The 20,519-nt window shown below is 47.4% G+C and overlaps 1 protein-coding gene across 1 annotated transcript; it reads right to left on the bottom strand.

The window, feature by feature from the left end:
- Window positions 1–1,476: 1,476 nt before the first annotated feature.
- Window positions 1,477–17,523, bottom strand: TMPRSS4 (transmembrane serine protease 4). The gene is given in 13 exon segments (XM_054693935.1): window positions 1,477–1,498; window positions 1,917–2,066; window positions 3,327–3,469; window positions 3,655–3,753; window positions 4,536–4,702; window positions 5,760–5,919; window positions 8,104–8,144; window positions 9,101–9,202; window positions 11,659–11,788; window positions 13,125–13,277; window positions 17,187–17,252; window positions 17,255–17,300; window positions 17,497–17,523. Coding segments are annotated over 12 exon segments (1,269 nt in total). The 5' UTR covers window positions 17,497–17,523; the 3' UTR covers window positions 1,477–1,486.
- Between the last annotated feature and the right edge of the window lie 2,996 nt (window positions 17,524–20,519).

Raw genomic sequence — 20,519 nt, 5'->3', positions numbered from 1 at the left:
ATACACTGCTAAGGGGAGCAGCAGGCAAGACAGGAGGGGTCTGCTGCACCATATGTGGGTTAGCTCCCTGGCTGGGGATTGAACTCTGATTGTATGGTGATAACGCTGAGACAATCTCTACGCCACCAGGGAGACCCCTTCATATAGATCTTTGTCCTTAGGGCAACCCAAAATTTTAGTTAGCTGTTGCTTTCAGAACTTCACCTTAGTTCTAGCTCATGATGCTGATGGTTTTGTTTTATTTTACCTTCTTTTTTTGGCTTTGAATATTTTCATTATCTCCTAAGAAACTTATAAGCCATTACATAAGCCATTACATACTTATAAGCCATTTTTATAAAGGATCTGACTCAAATAGAGCAAAGTTGTCCTCAGAATATCTGGGCCTCCGTAGAGCAGCCAGAGAAGTCTATGGGGCTTACATCTCTCTGAACATTTTGAATACAGGAACCTATTCATACACCTGGCCCCAGAATCTAGCTTGGGGACTACCTCATACTTGGCAGGTGATAAATACATTTTCTTTCCAAAGAGTGAAGAACCACACCCAAGCCTCTCTAGGCAGAACTGAGTGGTGCAATATCTATTTCCAACCATTCGGGGAACTGTGATTTAATGTCAGCTTTGAATGCCCATCCCACCAGTCATCTCCCTCCCAAGCCATCAATTATCTTGGTCCATGGCTGATACCACAGGTAGGGAGGATGGCAGGAGGGCAATGGGAGAGGGCCCTTTGGGGAAAGAAGATTTGCATCCCCTGGCTTCTCCTGTAGCAGTTCTGGTCTCCATGTCTCCTCTTTCCTCTATCTCTACATCACATATGGTCATGAATGGTCTTTCCTTTTCTTTTCAGGTCAAAGAATAAAGACCATGGCTCAACAGCCCTGGCTCGGTTTTTATCAAGTGACCAGTCAAGCTTGTGTCAGACATCTGTACCTTTTTAATAACAATGACCATAGAAGTAACAATAGTATCATCAGTAAATTACAGTATTAAGTAATCATAGCTAAGTAACAGTACTTGGGTCAACAGCAGCAGCACATTTTAAATATACCAGCTGGTTTCTTCTTGTATGTTTGGAGATGGGTGGAGACAGGGAGGTCTGGTTTAGACCCTTTCTTCCCTCCACTCCAGCCTTTGGTTATCTGGGCTCTCACAAGAGATTCTACTTCTGTTTAGTTGAGTAGTAAAATTTCTTCTTGGCTTCTTGACTTCTGAGACCCCAGCTAGAAGTCTGGACTGTTCAGTGGGCTGTGTCTCTCTCCCTGGGATGCTGGGAGTATGGGAGTGGCTGAGCTGGGACTGCTGACTTCTTCCTGGGTGCCAGTGGACTGAGGAATCTCTTACAGGAATGGAGGTTTTTGCTGTGCCAAGAAATATTGAGGCCATGGGCAGAGAGGTGTGTCCAAGGGGGTTCTTGTTTTGGGGGGCCCCCAGGTAGGTGGGCTTGGGGAGGAGTTTCTGTCCTCATGCTGGGGCAGCAACATCACGACTCAGACTAGAACAAAAAAGACCAATGAAGAGAAAGTCAGATGGATTGTAACTGGACAAAGTGGTGATGTGTAAAGTTAATCTTCCTTGTTTTAAAATCTTTTCTCTCTGTCCTCCAGGAGCCAGGGAACCTCAGAAGTCTGTCTACCCTCCTTTTCAGAATTTGTTCTCTGGAAATGATCTGATAACCTCATTCTGCCAGAGAACAGAAAATAATGAAGTTGGGTGTGTTCCATATCCGAAAGTATTTACATTCAATAGGAATTTCATCTCTTAATGGTTGGCTTGCTGGCTGTCACTGGGAGGGAAATTATTTGGAATGTAAAGAGTTATCTCAGAGCTATTCAAATCAAACCTAAGGATGGTTTGGTACCCTCAGAAGAGAAAGGGGAGGAGGGCACAACAGGTAATGCAAACATGCTCACCTTCCGGACATTGTAGATCCAGTTGAGATAGGCTGTGACCTTGGTGTACACTCCAGGGGTACTTGGTCCTCCACAGCCGTGGCCCCAGCTCACGATGCCCACCACTTGCCAGTGGTTAGAGTAATACATCAGGGGTCCACCGCTGTCACCCTGTGAGAGCCAGAACAGGTACTACTGGGGTGACTGGGTGGGGTGGAGGGGTGGGTCTCTCCCACCCAAAAGGGCCTCCACCCCTTTGCCTTGGCTCATCTGTTCATCTGTACTCCCCAGGGCTCTCTGCTGGTTTACCCTCACCCCCTCTGTTCATGCTGTTGCTCCAGCCCCGGATGTCCTTCCCTTTTGGTGCAAAAGGGTTCTGTCCGGGATCAAGTTAGTTGCGGGTGTGCTGTTATTCCTCTCTCAGGGGTTTGCAACTCACACCAGGAAATTTAAGGCTGAAGGGTCCTGCAGTAGGAAGCCTGATTATCTTTGCTTAACTTAGTATTTCCCAAATTGGTTTAATGACTTATAGCATGCCAGTCACTGTTCAAGACATCTGGGATTCAATCAATGAAAAGAACAAAGATCCTTGCCCTCAGGGAGCTTAGAATCAAATGGGGAAGAGAGAGAGAGAGAGACAATTAATAAGCAAACAGCAAGATAGACAAGATAATTGCAAGTGCACTTGATTGGGTATCCTTCTTATTAGCTCTATAACCCCTTGGGCTTTCTCCCCAGAACCCAAATAGCCCAATTGCTGGTTTTGCGTCCCCTCTCCAGGTGAGTCCCCTGAGGGAAGACACTGTCCCAAATCCAGCATTTATCCAGCATTCAAGAGCTGCCTCTTGGGTGAAGGAGTTTAATGACAGAATGAGGGCTTGACTAGACTTAAATGTTTTGATTAAAAATGACTCAGAGATCCTCTGAGGGTGGGGGAGTGAGAATGAATTCAGGGGTCAGCCCGTGGGGATGTGGTGAGGGGACACTACATGAGCTTATCCAGCATGAGCTGAATTTTTAGCTACTTGAGGACAGTTACAGAGAAAAGAGACATTCTAGGAGCTCACAATTTTGAAGATGATGGGAAGTATGTGTGGATGGGAGGGTAACATCATCTTTGTATGTGAAATATACAGTTAAAATCTTTCTGCCTGTCTCCAAACATGCACCTGTGCATGCACCCATGCAGGTGCCCAAACACACCTGCATTCATTTATGCACCAACACAGGCATGCACCCATCCATTTGTGCATCTTTATCTGGCTACAGTCCTTCCTTTTTTTCCTCTTCCTCCCTCCCTTCCTTCAGCACAAAACGGGTGCCCACATGAATTCAAGACTTTGTGTGGGACATTCAGCCTCTGAACTTTCTTGTCTCTCTGGTACCTACATCCCTATCCATACAATTCCCCACAATCTTTGGAGGTCCCACCTGGCAGGTGTCCACGCCGCCCTCCAGGATGCCTGCACACAGCATCTTCTCCGTAACTTCCCCCTGGTACGCATCCTCTGCATTGCACCGTGTGCTGTCAATCACCTGGACTGATGCCTGTAGCAGCGCATCAGACATCTTCCCTGGGAGGTTGAAAATCCATTCATATTCCCATTCTTGCCTTCTACCCTCAGCCCAGAGTAATTCTCTTGGATGCCCAGCACCACAGTCTTCGACCTCTGGGGTAGGGTTTTCTGAAGGATAGTCCTATTTTCATCACCTCCTAGAGCTGCTCCTTCAGCCCTGTGGTTCTGAGCCCAGGACTTACCTCCATCCTGCTGTGTAAAGCCCCATCCGATGACCCAGAGTGGCGTGCCCGGAGTGAGTTCATCGTCAGAGTAGGGCAAGCAGATGGGCCTGACTGTGCCTGTCAGGAACAGAGAGGAGGGGGGACCCAAAGTTCAGGAGAATCCTGCAGCTAAGCCCTCTGAGAGGGTTGACACCAGAGTTTCTGTCACATAGGTTCCATGGGGTGTTGTAGAACTACCTTGTGGTTGAATGGGTTTAGAAAATGTGGGCTAAACATAATTTTTTAAAACATAAACCTCTCATATTTAATATATTAATTTACTTCAAGAGAGCTATAGTATAAAAATATCTCCCAAACTGATTTGAGAATGGAACCCTCTTGTCCCCAAGGAGGCAGTGTCCCTGTGGAACTAATGGATGGAAAGGCTGATCTAAATCCTACCCCATATAAACATGAGCCTTCTGATGGGTCCTATGGGTTCCTGAGAAGTAACGAATTGCCTGCTCTTGGAGGAAAGCAAATAGGGGCACAATGACCTGTTGGCAGGGATATTGTGGGTGCTCCTGGCATTGGTTGGGAGAGAGCACAGACTAGATGATCTTCCAGGTCCCTCAAAGCTTCAACATTGGAAGCATCTATGATTCACACTTGAGGTACTCCAAGTGTTGAGAACAAGCTCAGAAGAGGTTGGGGAGGGGAGGGAGTGTGGGGTCAGCTGACAACTCAGGGCGGTCTAGTGGCATCCATGATGTTAGTCTGACATATTTGCTGGAAACACATCGGTGACTGAAGGCTTGAGAGAGGGGCTGTGCCCAGGTCACTGGCAAGAGTGGGAGGGAAAGCTGGCCCTGGAGGCTCAGATCATGCTCTGGGGCTCAGTTCCCAGGGCTGCCTCTCACCTGAAAATGTGAGGGGGAACTGCAGCTTCACGAGGGCGATATCTTTTTCTTTGGGGTATGTGGTGTTGAGCTCAATAACGAAGATCTTGGCCACAGGCAGGGATGGAAAGCTGCCCAGTTTGTCCGAGCCGACCCTCACCCTCCAGTTGGACAGATCATGGTGCTTCCTGTAGACAGAGAAAACTGGGCTCAGGCCTAAGCCAGCACGAGGAGCCTTTGCCAAAGGCTGGTGTTGCCAAAGACAGGGTCTTTGCCAAAGACCCTGGTCTTGGGGGGCTGGATGTCCCTGCCTTAAGAGGTAATAATGAAGGTAGGGGCAGGGATGGCAGAGAAGGGATGGTCTACAGAGTCACCTACCACAAGTAAAGTTTAAGACAATTAGATCTTTTTGCCCATGTGAAATCTATTTAAGAAAACTAACTGGAGGACTCAGGAAGAGGCTATTCCCAGTACCTGAGCTCTGGGCTTGGCACTCTCCCAACCGATGCTTTTCATTTTCAGTGCTCTTCATGCGAGATTTGTATTGTGCTCAGTTACATTAAGTACTTGACATTCTTTCCCAACCACCAACAAACAGAGCTTAGTATAGAGGGCTGGGAGTTCCAGGAAAGGATTTATAGCTTTTGTCAGATTCTCAAAAAGGTCAAGAATCACTGGCCTCATCTGAGTTCCTCTAAGGCACAGATGGGACCTCATGCAAGTGGGCATAATATGGGGTCTGGTGGCCAGGAGACCCTCTTCAGATGTTGAATAATGGATGAATGAAAGTGAAGAGGGCCTGGGAATACATGGCAGATTTCTCTCTGCTGGCATGAAACTGAATCTCTACTTTCAAAAAACTTTCTGGAAATAATGAGGGAATGGCTGTGATTTAAGACTGGAACCACGTCCTAGGAGGCAGGCAAAGAAGGAGAGCATTCTCAGAACTCCAGGCAGATGGGAAGAGCTTCTCAGGTGTGAATGATATGGGAGTGGCCTGAAGACACTTGGGGATCTGATGGTTTCCCAACCAGAAGAAAAAAGGTCAAGCTTGGTGACCAGCACCCTCAGCTCAGACCCCAAGGGCCTAACAAGGCACATGATGCCTGGTGATGTCACTGGGGTGGCCACACCTGGGCACATTTAGGGGGAGAGTCATGGGGAATGAGGGCACCCAAGTATAATGCAGGCCTCCAGCCCCTCTGGCTTTGACCCCACAAGGCCTCCTTGTAGCATGGGTCTTACCTGAAGCAGTGGGCAGCTGTGAGGATCCAGTGGGAGTCCAGGATGCTCCCTCCACAAATGTGTAGCTTGTTGTACTGGATGCTGACCTGCCAAGGCCAAGAATCCACAGAGGCCTTCTCCCCGCCCACCACCCGTGGGGCCTTCAGGCTCTCCCCACAGGCTGAGTCAGTAGGAAGGAGGGAGAAAGCGGGAGTCAAAATTTTGTGGGGACAGGGTCACCTCTCCTTGGAGTCTGAAATCTATTGCAGGTAGGGCCCTTATGATCGGGATCTGGAAGGGTAGGGAGCACCAGGCCACATTCAAATGACTCATGGGGAGATACTGAGTGTCCTAGACCACAGGCTTTTCCCAACCTCCCTCCCCTTTTCGTTTTAGGATGTGTTAGGGAGTTGATATTGTGAAATGGGTGTGTCCTTTGGGCTGGGAATTCATACGCTCTAAACCAAACAGTGATGTAGAAATATCAAAGTCCTTCCCAGGTGGAGTGTCCCCAGCTGTTCCTGCTGAGTAACAGTCAACAGCCGCCCACAAGCTGCTTTGGGACCGGGAAGTGGAAAGAAAGTTCTAGAAACTGGCACTTCCCAATTCAAAACTTACCTTTCTCCAAGTCCTTTCTCCCTCTCCTGAGTGAGTCTCCCAATTTGACATCCTATTCTCTCTCTCACAACTCACTGTTCTGACTTTTACATCTGACCCTATAACTCTTATAGGAATCTTCAGTTCTATCTCCCTGCCTCCCCAATCCTTCTCGCAGTTAACAGCACTGTGATGGTTCTGGGGGAGAAAGGATCCACCCTTTCTGGGTCTAGGCTAGGCAGTGGGGCTTTGCAAACACCATCTAATCCCAAACACCGCTTTCTACATATTACCTCTCTCACTCAAAGTCTTCCAGCCTCCCCTTCTGTTGTAGGGTAGAGTTTAAACTCCTCCTCTGTCTGTCTCCTGCTGTTCTTAAATAAAGTTTCTGTCTAGCCAAATCGATCTGCTTATAGTTCCCTAAAAAGTCATTTTGCTTTTGCTTAAGAAACCTTCCGGTGCCTCACTCCACCCAGATGCTGTCTCTTCTCCTGTTTATCTGAATCATTGATTTATTAAGCAGATTTGTTTTGAGTGCCTACTGAGTGTCAGGGATGCTGGGAAGAGAGTGGTAGACAAGACAGAAAGACAGAAATGTCCCTTCCCTCCTGGATCCTCTAGTTCATTCTTCACTGTTTACCCTGGGTACCACCTCCAGGCTACCCAATCCCTGGGGGTTTTCCTTTCTTGGAATTTCCATAGCCTGCTGATCAGCCTTTCATTTTCATGCTTCATCCTTTTCCTGTTTAGTGAGACTCAAGTCTCCTCAAGATAGCATCCGTGACTTCAATACTTTCGGTACAGCTCATCAGATGAAGCAGCTATTCATTCATTCACTGACCAGGCACTGTGGGTCTGTCCCCTGCCCCCACTATTGTGTGTGGGGTCATACAATAATGAATAAAAGTCTTAACATCCATCCAACAGGGAAGAATGTATACTGTTAAACTGCAAAGGCAGTGAGGATGACCTCCTTCCTCTTAGTCTTTCTAGTGTCTGGCCATCCTTCAGGATCTGCCTGGCTTCCTCCCCTGTGAGGCTGGTAGGAGGGGTTGGGTCTCAGCATTGGTTTCTCTTCTGACCTATTCCTATTAGATCTAGAGGGTGTTCAGAGAGCTTCATTGGGCAGTTGGACTGAAGGGTTTCTTGGGAAGAGAACCTCAGAGGTCAGGAGAATTACTCAAGGTCCTATTGAAAGTCTGTGGGGCTGGGCCCAGGTGTTCTGACCCCTGTGCAGCTCTCTCTGCAGCAGGGAACTGTGACTACTCAGTGTGGCACTCCCCACATGTTGCCTTCCTTCTCTCTCTCAGCCCAGTCATAAGCTCCTGAGAATAATGGCCAATTCTTTTACTTGTCTGGTATTTTCTACATCCAATCTGCACCTGACAATGCTAGACACATTCTAAGTGTTCAGTGAGTATTTGCTAATTGGAATGTGGATAATCCCATCTTGGCTAACTGAGCTGATTGTGACAAAGGGGGTTATGTGGGCTCTGACCAGGGGTGGAGGCCCCTCCAGTTCTCTTACACTCTCATCCAGGTCTCTGCTTAGGTTGTGAGGCTGTGTGTGGATGGTTGGAGGGAATTATAAACATCAGCCACTGGAAGGAGAATTGACTTAGAAGCCAAAGGCCTAAAGAAGTAAGATTGGGCCCAAACAGAGCAAAATTTGGAGTCTAAGAGACTTAGGAATGAGGGTGAATGTTGCCCTCCATGCTCAGGGTGTGCTGGCCCAGGACCCAAGCCCTCAGAGATTGGGGGTACTCACCAAGACAGTGCAGGGAAACCAGGGAACCTGAGAGACAGGGTCTGGAAGGGAGACACAGGGGCCCTGTGGTTTCCGCTTCTCCCTCTATTCAGAGGCAGGGACTCAGGCCATCTTCAGGCCCTGTTGATTCAAGTCCCCTCCCAATACCTGGGAAATCTGGAACCTGTATCATGGGGACTGTATAGAAACTGCACAATCACTCAGTTTAGTTCCATTCAGTTCAGTTGGATTGGATACCCCCACTGTTAAGCACCTACTATGTGCTGGGCCCTGACTGTGTCAGAGTCCAACTCAGGCTCTTGGCAAGAGATGCAGATGGAACAGAGCAGAGCCTGGAACAGAGTCTGCTGCATTGCAGGTTTTCCAAAGGGAAGCAGAATGGGATTTTGATGGAATCCTGGGCAAACAATCATTCTGCTACTATCTCTTTCCTTTTCAAGATTTACTCTTTGATGAATGAGCAGCCTCAGCATCATCCCTGAATGCTAAGAAGCCAGCATCCTCTCTGAGCCACTCTTTTGCAGTGTGACAGTCTTCATGTAGACGCTGAGCTCTCATGCAGGAATAGGCACAACAGAGGCCATGCAGCCTCCTCCCTGGAGAGCCGGGGCTGTGCAGAGGTCTCTCTCTGGCCTCTGTGAGTGGTGGGGGAGGATAAAGTGGCCTTTGGAATCTTGCTTATAGGACTTAATAGGAAACATAAGGCAGTAGGAAAAGATATTTGGTTTTACTATTCAACTGACAAAAAGACCAACAATGTGTGGACAGAACACTTTGTCCGACTTTTGTATATAGTAAAAAAAATTAGAGTCAACGTAGAAAACCTTTTGGATATGTGATTCTCTAGCTCTTGGTATCTAGTGATCTGCTCCCTGGTGGTCCTTCCTGTTGTTTGGCTTAGACTCCTCGGGCCTCAGTTCAGGCCCCCTCTGTGTGGGGGAGAGGGTAGTTCATCCCCCAAGGGCCTTTCATAGTCCACAGGGGCGCTCTCACTTACCCACTTGAGCCTTGCACTTGAAGCTCCAGGTTGTTCTCTGTAATTTCAACAACATCCAGATCCTGGGCTGGGCCAATCTCCACGGCTCTGAAGGTGGGTTTGCTGACATGTCAGGAAGGAGAGAGCTATGAGCTGCGCAGGAGGTGGGAGCAGGATGGTGGGTGTGTCCCCGCAGCCAGGAGAGGGGGTACAAGAGGGAAGTTCCCTTGGTATCCCAGGACTCAGCCCTGGACCAATGCTGACGTAGTCTTGCTTTTTTATACAGGGAAGATGGTCCAGAACCCAGAGTTGTGAAGAAATGTTAAGGATCCTCTTTCCTCTAATCTTAGTCCTGTCCTATTCTGAATGTCTCAGCAGTCTCTTCTGGCTTACGGAGAGGTGAACAAGGAGGCAAAGGGGCTGAGCTAGCTCCCCCTCCACCTTGGAGGGAACTGGAATGTGGATATTGGGTTCTGGTCTGAATTCAACATCTGGTCTGAATTTGAAAGTGAGGGTACATTCCTGGCCCGTGTGGAGACAGGACAAGATGAGGCAAGTCTTTCCATGAGTCCAGATAAACATTTCTCTCACTTTGGACCCTCTCCTTCTTCATCTCCACTAATCTGTTTGTCTCCTTTCAAATCTTGGGTTATGTCTTCCCTCCTCCAGAAGGCTTCCCTGATAAACTTCCTCTCTCTTTTTCTTGATCAAATTTGCCTCACCTCTCCCATGTCTCCATCCTTTCCCATCGAGTCATGCCAGTGCAAGCTCTGAGTGCAGGGCTCAGGTCTAGCGGTGGCACTGGCTGGCACGTTCTCATGTTCCCTGGTGGCCATGTGCCAGGAGCTGCACCAGGAGCTGCACTGGGGTCCGGACTCTGGCAGTGCTGGGTTTTGTGTTAAGAGCCCTCAAGACTGAGGCTATTTCTTGTCCTGGCTCTGACACTAGCTTGATGTATAACTGTGATGGGGCACCTTCCATTTCAGTTTCCTTCTCTATAAAGTGATGGGGGGACACGATGACCTCTAGACTCCCTCCCACCATGATTCTGTGGGACAAGAGGGCCTCCAATCCATGTGGAGGAAGGAAATGGCAAAATTTGAGACCCTGAATGAGCAACAATGGTGGAAATGGACCGTCCTGCGAAATTTAACTTCTGTTCACCAATTGCATCCTGATGAATAATTCTGACCAAATTTGAATTTGTAAAACACAAGAACAGGGTGGTTTGGTGGCCTGAGTGAGCTCTGGAAGGACAGAAGTTCCAGCAGCCTATTACCTTAAGAACCCCAGGAGGCTCCCTGGTTTCATAATCAAGCTGCAGCCTGCTGTGCTGGGTACAGCTGACACTGCAGTTGGCTGGACTGCAGGGGAGGGGAGGGGCTCGCTGCAGTGAGGAAGCTGGGCTGTGTTGGCTGCTGGGAGGTGGGGGTGGGGCAGGCTGAGAATAGAGGGGCAGGGCATGCCTTCCCAGCTCTCCTTCAAAACGTGGGTAGCAGGTTGTCCTCTGCAGATGGTGCAGGGAATTTCACATCATGAAGGGTAGAGAGCAATAGAAGCCTGATAACCGGGGAGCAGAGGGGGCTGATAGGTCTGATGGATCAGTAATGGCTGTCTGGAGCATTTATTGAAAAAGGACCTTGAAGCTGCTCTAAGGAGGGATGGGAGAGAGGTCTGTGATTGATAATGTCTGCCTAGTACTATAATTTCTTCCTTGTCTCTGGGTCCAGTTTCTCACAATCCTGAAGAAGTTTGGGTTCTGCCAGGGAGAAGTTATTCCACCCTGAATTGAATACATGGGTTCTTTTCCAGCCTCCCCTGTTAGGCAACCTGAGTAGTCGCCTCCTGATCCTTAATAGAAGCCTCAGGAAAAGAAAGAACGAACCAGATTAGAAATGGAGATGGAATTAGGGGTCTTGGATTCAAATTCTAGCCCTCTCTCTCCCAGTTACTACCTGAGTTACCTTCTCTGAACCTATTCAAAAAATAGATGTAATAATAACTACCTTTTTAGATTTTACCAAAATCAAATGACTATGAATATGCAAGGCTAATTACCCGTTATAATTATATACTTTTTTATCCACTGAAGATTTGGAACTGCTTTTGAAATTTGCTGAAACAGCTGGGATTGCTGATGGGGCCCCAATGAAATCAGGTATGTTTAAACTAAATTCTAACTAATGGGACTTTAAATAATAAGACTTGTATTCTGGAACAGGAACAGCTTCTTGCAAAACCAAAAAGGAGTGAGGATTGAAGAGTAAAGGAAAGGAGAGGGTTATGAAGGAGTTAAACCTGTGCCTGAGTGTATGGGGGGGCTTAACCATTCCTTAACCATCCCATCAGGTTGGCATTATTTTACCCAATTAACTCTTGAGGAAACTGAGGCTCAGGAGATTGAACTTCATGTTATTTGTCAATGAAAGTGCAGACAATCAAAAGCATTTGTGTCTGACTACCATGTCTGTATATTTAGGGGATCAGGAGGAAGGGTGGAAGAGGGGAGGGAGAGGAAGAAAGAAAGAGGAGTAGGGCCATAGGGTGAGATGACAACCTGGGGAGCCTGGGCTGGGTACCTGTCATAGCCCATCTGCCCACAGGCTGTCTTGGCCAGGGCTTCTGTGAAGTTGTCGAAACAGGTGGAGGCCCAGGTCCTCGTGCTTGGGTCCAGCACTTGCAGGGTGGATCGGTCCTTGGAGAGGCGGACTGGGAGGGGAGGAAATTGCATCAGCTCAGGGCAGGGACCCATCTGACCCCTCTCCCTCAGGATTCGTCATATGATCAGCCCAAGCTACCCCCACTCAGAAGTGGGCCGATACCCTTTAAACACTAGTCTTTTCGACCTCAAGAAAAGTTCTTCCATTTGGCTTTGCCTGATGGAGCCTTGTTTTGATGGAAGCTAGGGTGAGCAAATGTCTAGGGGACAATCTCTGTTGCCCTGGCACAATTTTTCACAGCTTCCCTTTAATTCATAGGTGTCAGTTTTGATAGATTATGTGGTCTCTCTACCCACAGTCCACACAGCTTGCCCAGCCCGAGGAAACTTCTCAACAAGGGACCTAGGTGCTTCTCTAGGGAGAAGGAGGTTGAGTGAGAAGTTCTATTGGCAGTAGGGTAGTAGCATGGCAGATGCCAGGGGCATTTGACTTCTGGTAAAAAAAAAAAAAGAGAACAAATACACTGACAGCCACTCAGCCCTGCCACTTGGGAGCACTTATTACCCACCTCCTGAGCTATTATTTCTCTTCAGAGCCCAAGGTCTACGTGGATCAAACTGTGCTAGCCCACTCCAAGAAAGAACATGAGTTTCCCCCTCAAATCCTCACACTTCTTTGCAGGATCTAACTCAATTTTGTTACATAGCAAGTCACATCAAAAACACATATCTAGGGGCCTCCCTGGTGGCGCAAGGGGTTAATCACAGCACTATGAAGCTATCCGCAGCCTTTGCAGCACAAGTTCGATCCCCGGCCTGCCAGGGAGCTACCCCATGGCGCAGTAGACCTCTCCTGTCTCGCCCGCTGCTCCCCTAAGCAGTTGTATTTCAGTCAATCTGCCTGTTCTGTTCCCTGCTCTGTCTCTGGTGAGTCCTCTCACCCCCCGCCCACATCTCTGGCCTATACCCCAGTTCTTATATGCATAAATAAATAAATCTATCTTTAAAAAAAAAACTCCAAACACTTACCTAATGAATACAAGCATCAGTGACCTCATTAATAACTTATTAATGGCCTTGAAATCTTTCTACTAATCCTTTTGAAGTAACAGATGTCATAGAAAGGAGGGAATGTCCCAAGGCTATCAAATCCAGCCCTCTGGTGCAGCAGGAACGGGCAGGCTCACTTATAATTTCCTGTCTCCTCTTTATTCATTAAATATGGTTGTTTGTTATGAGGGCTGGGGGTCAAGTAGACGAGAACTTTACTGTAGGGTAAGGATGACTCTACCAAGTCGGTTGGCAGATGCTACACCATGGACCATGGGCACCTGTGCTGGCTTCCTGCCGTGCCCACTCCCCAGGTCACACAGCCCCTGAATGCACCTGTCACTGGAGGTCCATCGGGGAAATTCTTGACACAGTGCTGCTCATCCTCCCCGGAAGCACAGTCCTGCTGTCCATCACATACCTGCCTCCTGGGGATGAAGTGGAGGGGCTGCCCGCAGAGGAAGTAGTATTTGTCCAGGATCACCTTGACTAAGAGGTAAGCACGGGAAGGGGACAGAGAAGAATGAGGGTCAGCAGGGAGAGTTTGTGTTTCCCTAAAAATACGCTGGGCTTGGAGACAGACAGATACAGATTCTAGCCCAGTTCTACCACTCAGTTCTTGGTCCTGAGCCTCAGTTTCCTAATCTGCAAAAGAGATATAAAGATAATATCTATAATAATACCCTGCCTCATACCTAAAGATGATTGAGGAGTCAAGTGTGATATTTTTTGTGGGAGAAACTTAGACACAGCCCCCACCAGCTTCTTAGACTCAAGTGCTGGCACAGAGCCTCTAGAAACAGAGTAGACTACACTGGCCTAGAGTCTGAAGACCTGAGCCCTGGTGCTGCCCCCAAGGTGTGACCGAGAGCCAGCCCCTGCCCCTTTCTAGGTCTTGGTTTCCTCATTTATGTGTGGAGGTGAATGTGCTGACCTCACAGGGCTGTGAGGCCAGTAGGTGGATGGTAGTCCTGACAGTCTTTAACCATCAAACACAGTTCTAGAATTAGGTTTTTTCATTGGTTTGGGTAGATTCGTCCTAAGTTATTGCCACGAGCATTTTTGCCACATAACTAGTTGGCCATAAGGCAAATTTGCCACAAAAGATAAAAAAAACTGGTTGATAGTTTAGTTTTGAGCTTGGTCTGTAAAGGGACCACTAAGTATGGCAATCTTAAAACAGTGGTGATAACAACTTCATATATTGACTTGATGGAAAATTCAGTGATAAAACTTAGAGGGAAAATAACATATCAGGGCCTCCCTGGTAGCTAAGGGGTTAAGTCTTAGCACCATGAAGCTATCTGCAGCCACCGCAGCATGAGTTCCATCCCTGGCCAGGGATGTGACCCAAATGGTGCAGCAGACCTCTCCTGTATTTCAGTGGATCTGCCTGGTCTGCTCCCTACTCTGTCTCTGGTGAATCCTCTCACCCTTCTGGCACCTCTGGCCTGCACCCCAGGTCTGTATGCATAAATAAATAAATAAATAAATAAATTTTTTTTAAAGAAAAGAAAATAACATATCAGTTTGCAAATCCTTTGGGAGTATGGTCATTCCTCTGTCCTCAAAACCAAAAGTTGACCAAGCACGTGTAAAAGAGAAGGCTAGCAAATCATCTCATTACTCATCAAGAGCATCAACTATGGATTTTTTAGCTATCTTAGAGATGACAGTTTGCTTTTATATCCTCTTCACCAAATTTATCCCACCATATTAGAAACTGGAGGCAAAAGAGGAATCAAGCTCTCCATACCTGAAAGAACTGAATACGTCGTGATTTCTTCCACTCTGATGAGTGGAAGTTTCTAATAAAGGGTGAACAATTTTTGCTCTTCGACAGTAAACATGATGTAGACAGAATCTGACATTTACACAGTCTCTGGCTCAAATGACTAGGTGAGACAAAAGGACCAGGCGTGGGATGAAACATTCAAATGCAGACCAGCTACTGGTCACACGCATCACAGTCAAGGTTCGGGAAGGGCAGCGCCGGTCTGGCCCGTGTGGAGGCCTTCACAGGCGAGAGAAGCTCAGTTACAAACACGCGTCCCAGTTCTCGGAACCTGACACCTCTCTTCATGAAGAGAGAGATTTTAGCGAACAAGAAAAAGTATTGCATGAAGTCCCTTTAAATGACTGTCCCGCTATTGTTTTACGACACTTTTTTGCGACAAAATTGCCTTATGGCAGGCTACTTATACGGAAAATATTTGCGGCCCAGAACTTCCTGCGAAAATACCTAGAACAGTCATTTCTCTGGAGAGGAAAGGCCTGCTAAGAGGTGGGTGTTTTGTTTTGTTTTCCGCTTGCTGCTTTCAATTCTGTTGTTCCTCTGCTGTCGTGGACTGACGGATCTGATGGAGTCTAGCATTCGTCACCCCACAGACAGCAGCAGTTTTAACACTTTCTGAACTCTGGCAGGAAAAGGTTCTCCTGCCCCGATGAGCGCCCCCTTGGCCTATAGCTCCCTTTATGGTCCTCACGGCTCCCAGCAGGCCAGTGAGGGGTGCTCATAAGCCCATGAGCAAACGCTTGCTGTGCATGGCCTCTGTAATCCTACAACTTTGGCGGATTTTGGTACCTGTATTAGCTCATATTACAGATAAGGGCACCGAAGTTCAGAGAGCCAGGGTTTCTTTCCCAAGGCCACACAGCACTAAAGTGATAGATTGAGGATTTTGTGCAGGGCCTGTCAGTCTCCAAAGCCCCTTGCTGCCTCTCCATGCTTTCCCCGAGGAGGCTGAAGATGTGCTTGCTGGCCCAGTGCTCCTGGTTTTAGTGAAACAAGGGAGGAGGAGCAGGTCAGGTATTTCCTAGATCTGCAGAGTTTGGTTCATGGTCAAGAGTTAGGGAATGGCAGGGTCACACCAGCCTCCTGGGACTAACGCAGGACACAGTGGCACCAGTTTAAATCCCAGAAGCCAAAAGGTTGAGGGGACCAAATCCAGGCTGGAGGCCCCGGTTTTCTCCTGGTTGTAGAAGCCAAGGGACCCAGGGCATGGAGGCCATATAGGACAGGGGGCGCTCAATTCTAAATTGAGTACTAGTGTCTGTCTTGGCTCCCCAAATTGCTGGATGGATTTGGCCCCTTCTCTTTCTACTATGGCTGGGCATATGCTTAGAGGAAGCAAACTCATTTCAATATTAGTCTGAACAAGACAGGGTTTGGATGATAAATCTGCTGCAAAATCTGCTGCCACTTTGGGCCAGTGAAGATCAGGAAGAAATGATGTGGGGTTATCTGAACCTCACATGGGGCTCTCAGGGACCTGAGTGATGTTTGTGTCGTGGATCAGCTTTTCTGCCTCCACAAGATAGAAATGGACCTGCCTGAGGGCTTGTCCCTGCTCTGTCCCCAGCTGCCCTTCCTCCTCTCTGAATCTCAGTGCTTAAATGGAGAGTGAGAGGGCGGACCAGATGATCTGCGTGTCCTCACTGGTGGTGGCTGCTGCCAGTGGAGGTGCACCATCCTCACAAGTGCTGGGCCTGAAAGGCCCGTCCTGGGCTGTTAGCACATGCATGGCCTGGTCCCACCTCTGCATGCTTTTGCACAATCTGGTCCTTATGGAGGTGCTTCACACTTGTTATTTCACTGGTTCTCAAATATCCCTCTGAGGGAGCAAGAATGGTTCACAGATGAGGAGACTAAGATTAGGAGATGTTGAGGAACTTAAAGTCACACTGTAGTAAGAGGCAATGCCAGGGTTCTCATCTCAGGTTCCTGATTCCTAGTTTGGTCTCTTATGCCCCTGTGAAGGTGTGGTCAGTAACCTGCTATGACTGGGGGTAGGGGTGGGGGGCAAGGCAAGGACTTAGCCATAGGATGTGGCTCAGTGAGAATCCTCAGTGGGAATTGCTACTCATTCGTTTAATCTTGGTGCCCAGGATCACAGAGAGGCTCAGGTCACGATGAAGACAAAGCTACAGGTGGGAGGTGTGCCTCCTGCTTTGGTGTTCTTTGCTGATGTCTCCTCTCTTTATCCCCTCCTTGCAAGCAGCAGACATGCTCCCTGCTCTTCTAGCTGGTAGGGCTTCTCAGGACCACTGGGCTCAGTCTGCAGGCTTGGGAAGCAGGAGGCAGGGTGTGTGGCCGCCTGTGCAGATTGCCTGCGTGGGCTAGTGACATGTGCAACTGTGCTCTCCCTGCAGAACAAATCATCTAGGATAGCAGCTATCTGGGCTAGGTGGGGGCTGAGTTCATCTGCATCTATCACTCTCAGAAGAAGGCTCCCTTCAAAGCAGGGGTGGATTCAAAGGTTTATGCGATCACCTGCCCTTGACATTGCTGGGGTGGGAGGGTGACAGGTGGGGTGTGCTCTGAGGTGAGAGGGTGGGTGGGAGCTGCCACTTACTGTGGGGGTGAGGGTGGGGACAGGATTGGGGGCTGCCACTTACTGAGGACAGCCACGATGATGATGGTCGCCAGGCTCAGCAGTGCTGCGATGATGGGGACCCCCACCTTTTTGAAGTTCTCCAGGGGAGTGCGTGCTTTGCGCAGGGGGGTGACATCTGTGAGGTGGAGGGAGGAACCCACAGTCAGCACTTGAAGACCACCTCTCCCTGCCAGGGCTTAAAGCCTTTCCACCCGCCGGTCCCCTGTGCTGATGTTGCAGGAATGCTTTGGGGACAGTTTTTGCTAGCCCTGTGGGTTATGAGGTTTATAACTATAACCTAGCTGAGCTTCCTCAGCTCGTGGTCACTCTACCTCTTTCACTTCCTCGGCTTATCGTCTTTCACAAAACACCCCTCAAAGGAGCCTCCAGTCCAGGCACCTTCCCTTGTCTTGACTTGGCCTCTTCTCGAATGTTCCACCCTGTCTGGGTTGATCTGCCTCTGGGAATCTGAGTGGAAAGGTTGTGGCCATTGAAGGAGCAAGAGCAAGATCATACTAACTTCTGAGATGTACTTGTGCTCACTGTATTGAAGTTTTCTCCAAACAGAGATAATTTTGCTGCGAGCAAGAGCAAGAACTTTGAGATGTCTTTTCTAGGTATTTGAACTATCTCTACAGATGAAGAATAATTTATGGTTTTGTGTCTTTGCTAACAATAAAGAGAGGTACGATTGTATTACTTCCAAAAGAAGCAAGAAGAAGAGGCGGAAGATGAGTTAAATCTCATTTATCTGGAATATCTTGTATGAGTTCTATTTTGGGAAAACTGAAGAAGATGGAGGGAAGAAGGATGGAGGAAGAAGGAAAAAGAGTGTAATCAGACCTCACATTCCTAGCCCGATGGGTGCCTCCAGTGCCAGTTCTCACTGACCCCCAGTCCCTCACCCTCACACAACCCTCATTTATTCTTACCTGAGTCCTTGCTCCTGCTCTTCCTCCACCACTGAGCCCTTCATTACTCTCTTCTGTTTTGTGATCATTTACACCTGCATGACCCTGGTCAAAGTTTGCCTAACTCATGACGCACTCCCTGACCGCTTGGTCCTGCCCTTTCTCTCCCAAGCTCCCTTCACGCAGGGCACTGGCAGCAAATTAACCTGTGTTGTCTGGTTTGTCAGTGCTCAGGATTACTCAGGTGGTGGAGCGCTTGGAAGCCTGGTGTTCTTTGGGGACACTGTGGTCTACTAGGCTATTAAATCAAAGTATAAACTAGGCATCATTTTCCTTGCTGAAGATTACATCATTTGTGATCATTATTAACTTGTAACCCTGAAACACATAAGCTGTCAAAGTAAGTGAGATTGGCCATTTCCTTATTAACATAAAGAACCTAATTGTTCTTTGTTCCTTGTGTTGCTCATTCAGCAGACTATCAGGAGTATCAATGGTTTAAGAAAATGGAGTAGGAGGAAAAAAAAAAAAAACAACCCTGTAGTTTAGGAACATGCTATTAATTTATCTCCTGCAAATCAGGCAAACACTGTCATTTTTATTCTACTAGTGAAAATGCCTTGGTCCAGCTTGTTCCTCTGCAGCATGGTCAGATGCTGTGAGGATAAGGATGTTGGCTGTCTGTTTTACTGCTGTCAGCCATCATCCAGCCCAGAGGCTGACAATGGCCAGCTCTCAGTGTTGTTGTTGAGGGGTGTTGAGTGAGTGAGAGAATAAGTCACTGGCTGACTGAATTGGAAAATCACTGCTCTTGGGGGTACTGGTCTGTTGGTTATCTCCCCCAAAGACCATGTCTGCTACTTTATATTGGAACATGCAGTTGCTCAATAAATGTTTGTTGATTGATGGATGGATGACTCCTACAGCATTTAGCTCTTGGTGTTTGGGGTGAGGGCCATGCAAGGGGTTTAGTGTTTACTTGGTAACTGATTGAAACTCAGAGGTTGATGCAGACAAAGAAAATTTGGACCACAGCTTACCACGGCTATTCAGGGGTTGATCACTGTCAGGATCCTGTAATTGAAGAAAAAATAGTCAATGAGTTGGTAAGGGATGCTGGCAGCCTGGGACTAAGAGCCCAAGGGAGACTTGTCTGCTTTTCCTTTTCCCCTGTGACTTTAAATTGGGGAGCTCTGTGACATCCAAATAATTGGTTCAAAACATAAAATTCAGTTTTATATATAAGACCTGGTACAGCTAGTGTACTAGTTGTAATAACTAGAACATTTGTTGAAAGGACTGGCCGCTGGGTTGTGTGTACTGCAGCTCCTCTGGATGATTCTGCTGTATTGTCTGCTTTTGTCAATCATTTTTACAGATGTTATAGTTCTGTAAAAACTTGAACAGATTCTTCACAAAAGGGGGTACCCCACTGGGCAATAATTGCTTAAAGATGCTCGATATCATTACTCATCAGGTAAATGAAAATTCAAACCACAACGAGATATTTCTACAAAGACACCAGAATGGTTAAAATGAAAGACTGACAATACTAAGTGTTGATGAGGAAGTTGAGTAACTGGAGCTCTCATATATTGAGAGAGTAAATTGGTATAGATACTTTGGAAAGTGGTTTGGTTGAATCTACTAGAGCAAGCAATTGACTATTCATGATTCTATCACCCAGCAAATATAGCCAAGAGAAATGAGTGCCTATATCTAGCAAGAACCTATATGACTATTCATAGTAGCTTCATTCATAATAGCTAATAATTAGAAACACCCAAATGATAATTGCTGGTAGAGTAGATAAATCAATTGTGGTATATTCATATAATGGAAATAGAACTTAGCAAGAGACAAGAATAAATTAGTACTGAATGCAACAGAAACATGGATGAATCTCATTGACAGAATAATGAACAGAAGAAACAAGGCACAAGAGTAGACTCTGTATGGTTTAATTTATATGATGTTTAAAGGTAAAGTTAATCTGTGGTAATAGAAGTCAGACTAGTGATTACCATGGGGGAGGTGGGTGGTTATTGGAAGAGCTGCAATGGAAGCTTCTGGAATGTTGGAAAACTTCTAGATATTGATCTATGTATGGGTTACTGGGGGTATATATGCACAAAAATTCATTGAGTGGTATTCTTAGGTTTGAGTACTTCTCTGAATGTTATATGTAATAAAACACACAGAAGCAAAGAAGCACCACAGCACTATGGTATTTCTGCACGTGTAATCTTAGGTCACATACACATTTACACGTGAGACTCTGTTCTTCCACTTACACCACTTCAGGTGCACACTCTGCACACACATAGCCTAGAGTCACACACAGAGTCACGTACATGATTGTCTCCATGCAAAGTGCATGTACCCCCTCTCCTGCAAGGCCAAGATTCAGGGCGGGTGCCACTGAGGTCCATGCTTTCCAAACC

Source organism: Talpa occidentalis, unplaced genomic scaffold (assembly GCF_014898055.3).
Source record: "Talpa occidentalis isolate TD23 unplaced genomic scaffold, MPIMG_talOcc4v2.1 talOcc4.12, whole genome shotgun sequence".
Classification (NCBI taxonomy): domain Eukaryota; kingdom Metazoa; phylum Chordata; class Mammalia; order Eulipotyphla; family Talpidae; genus Talpa; species Talpa occidentalis.
This window is presented reverse-complemented; position numbering and strand designations above follow the sequence as displayed.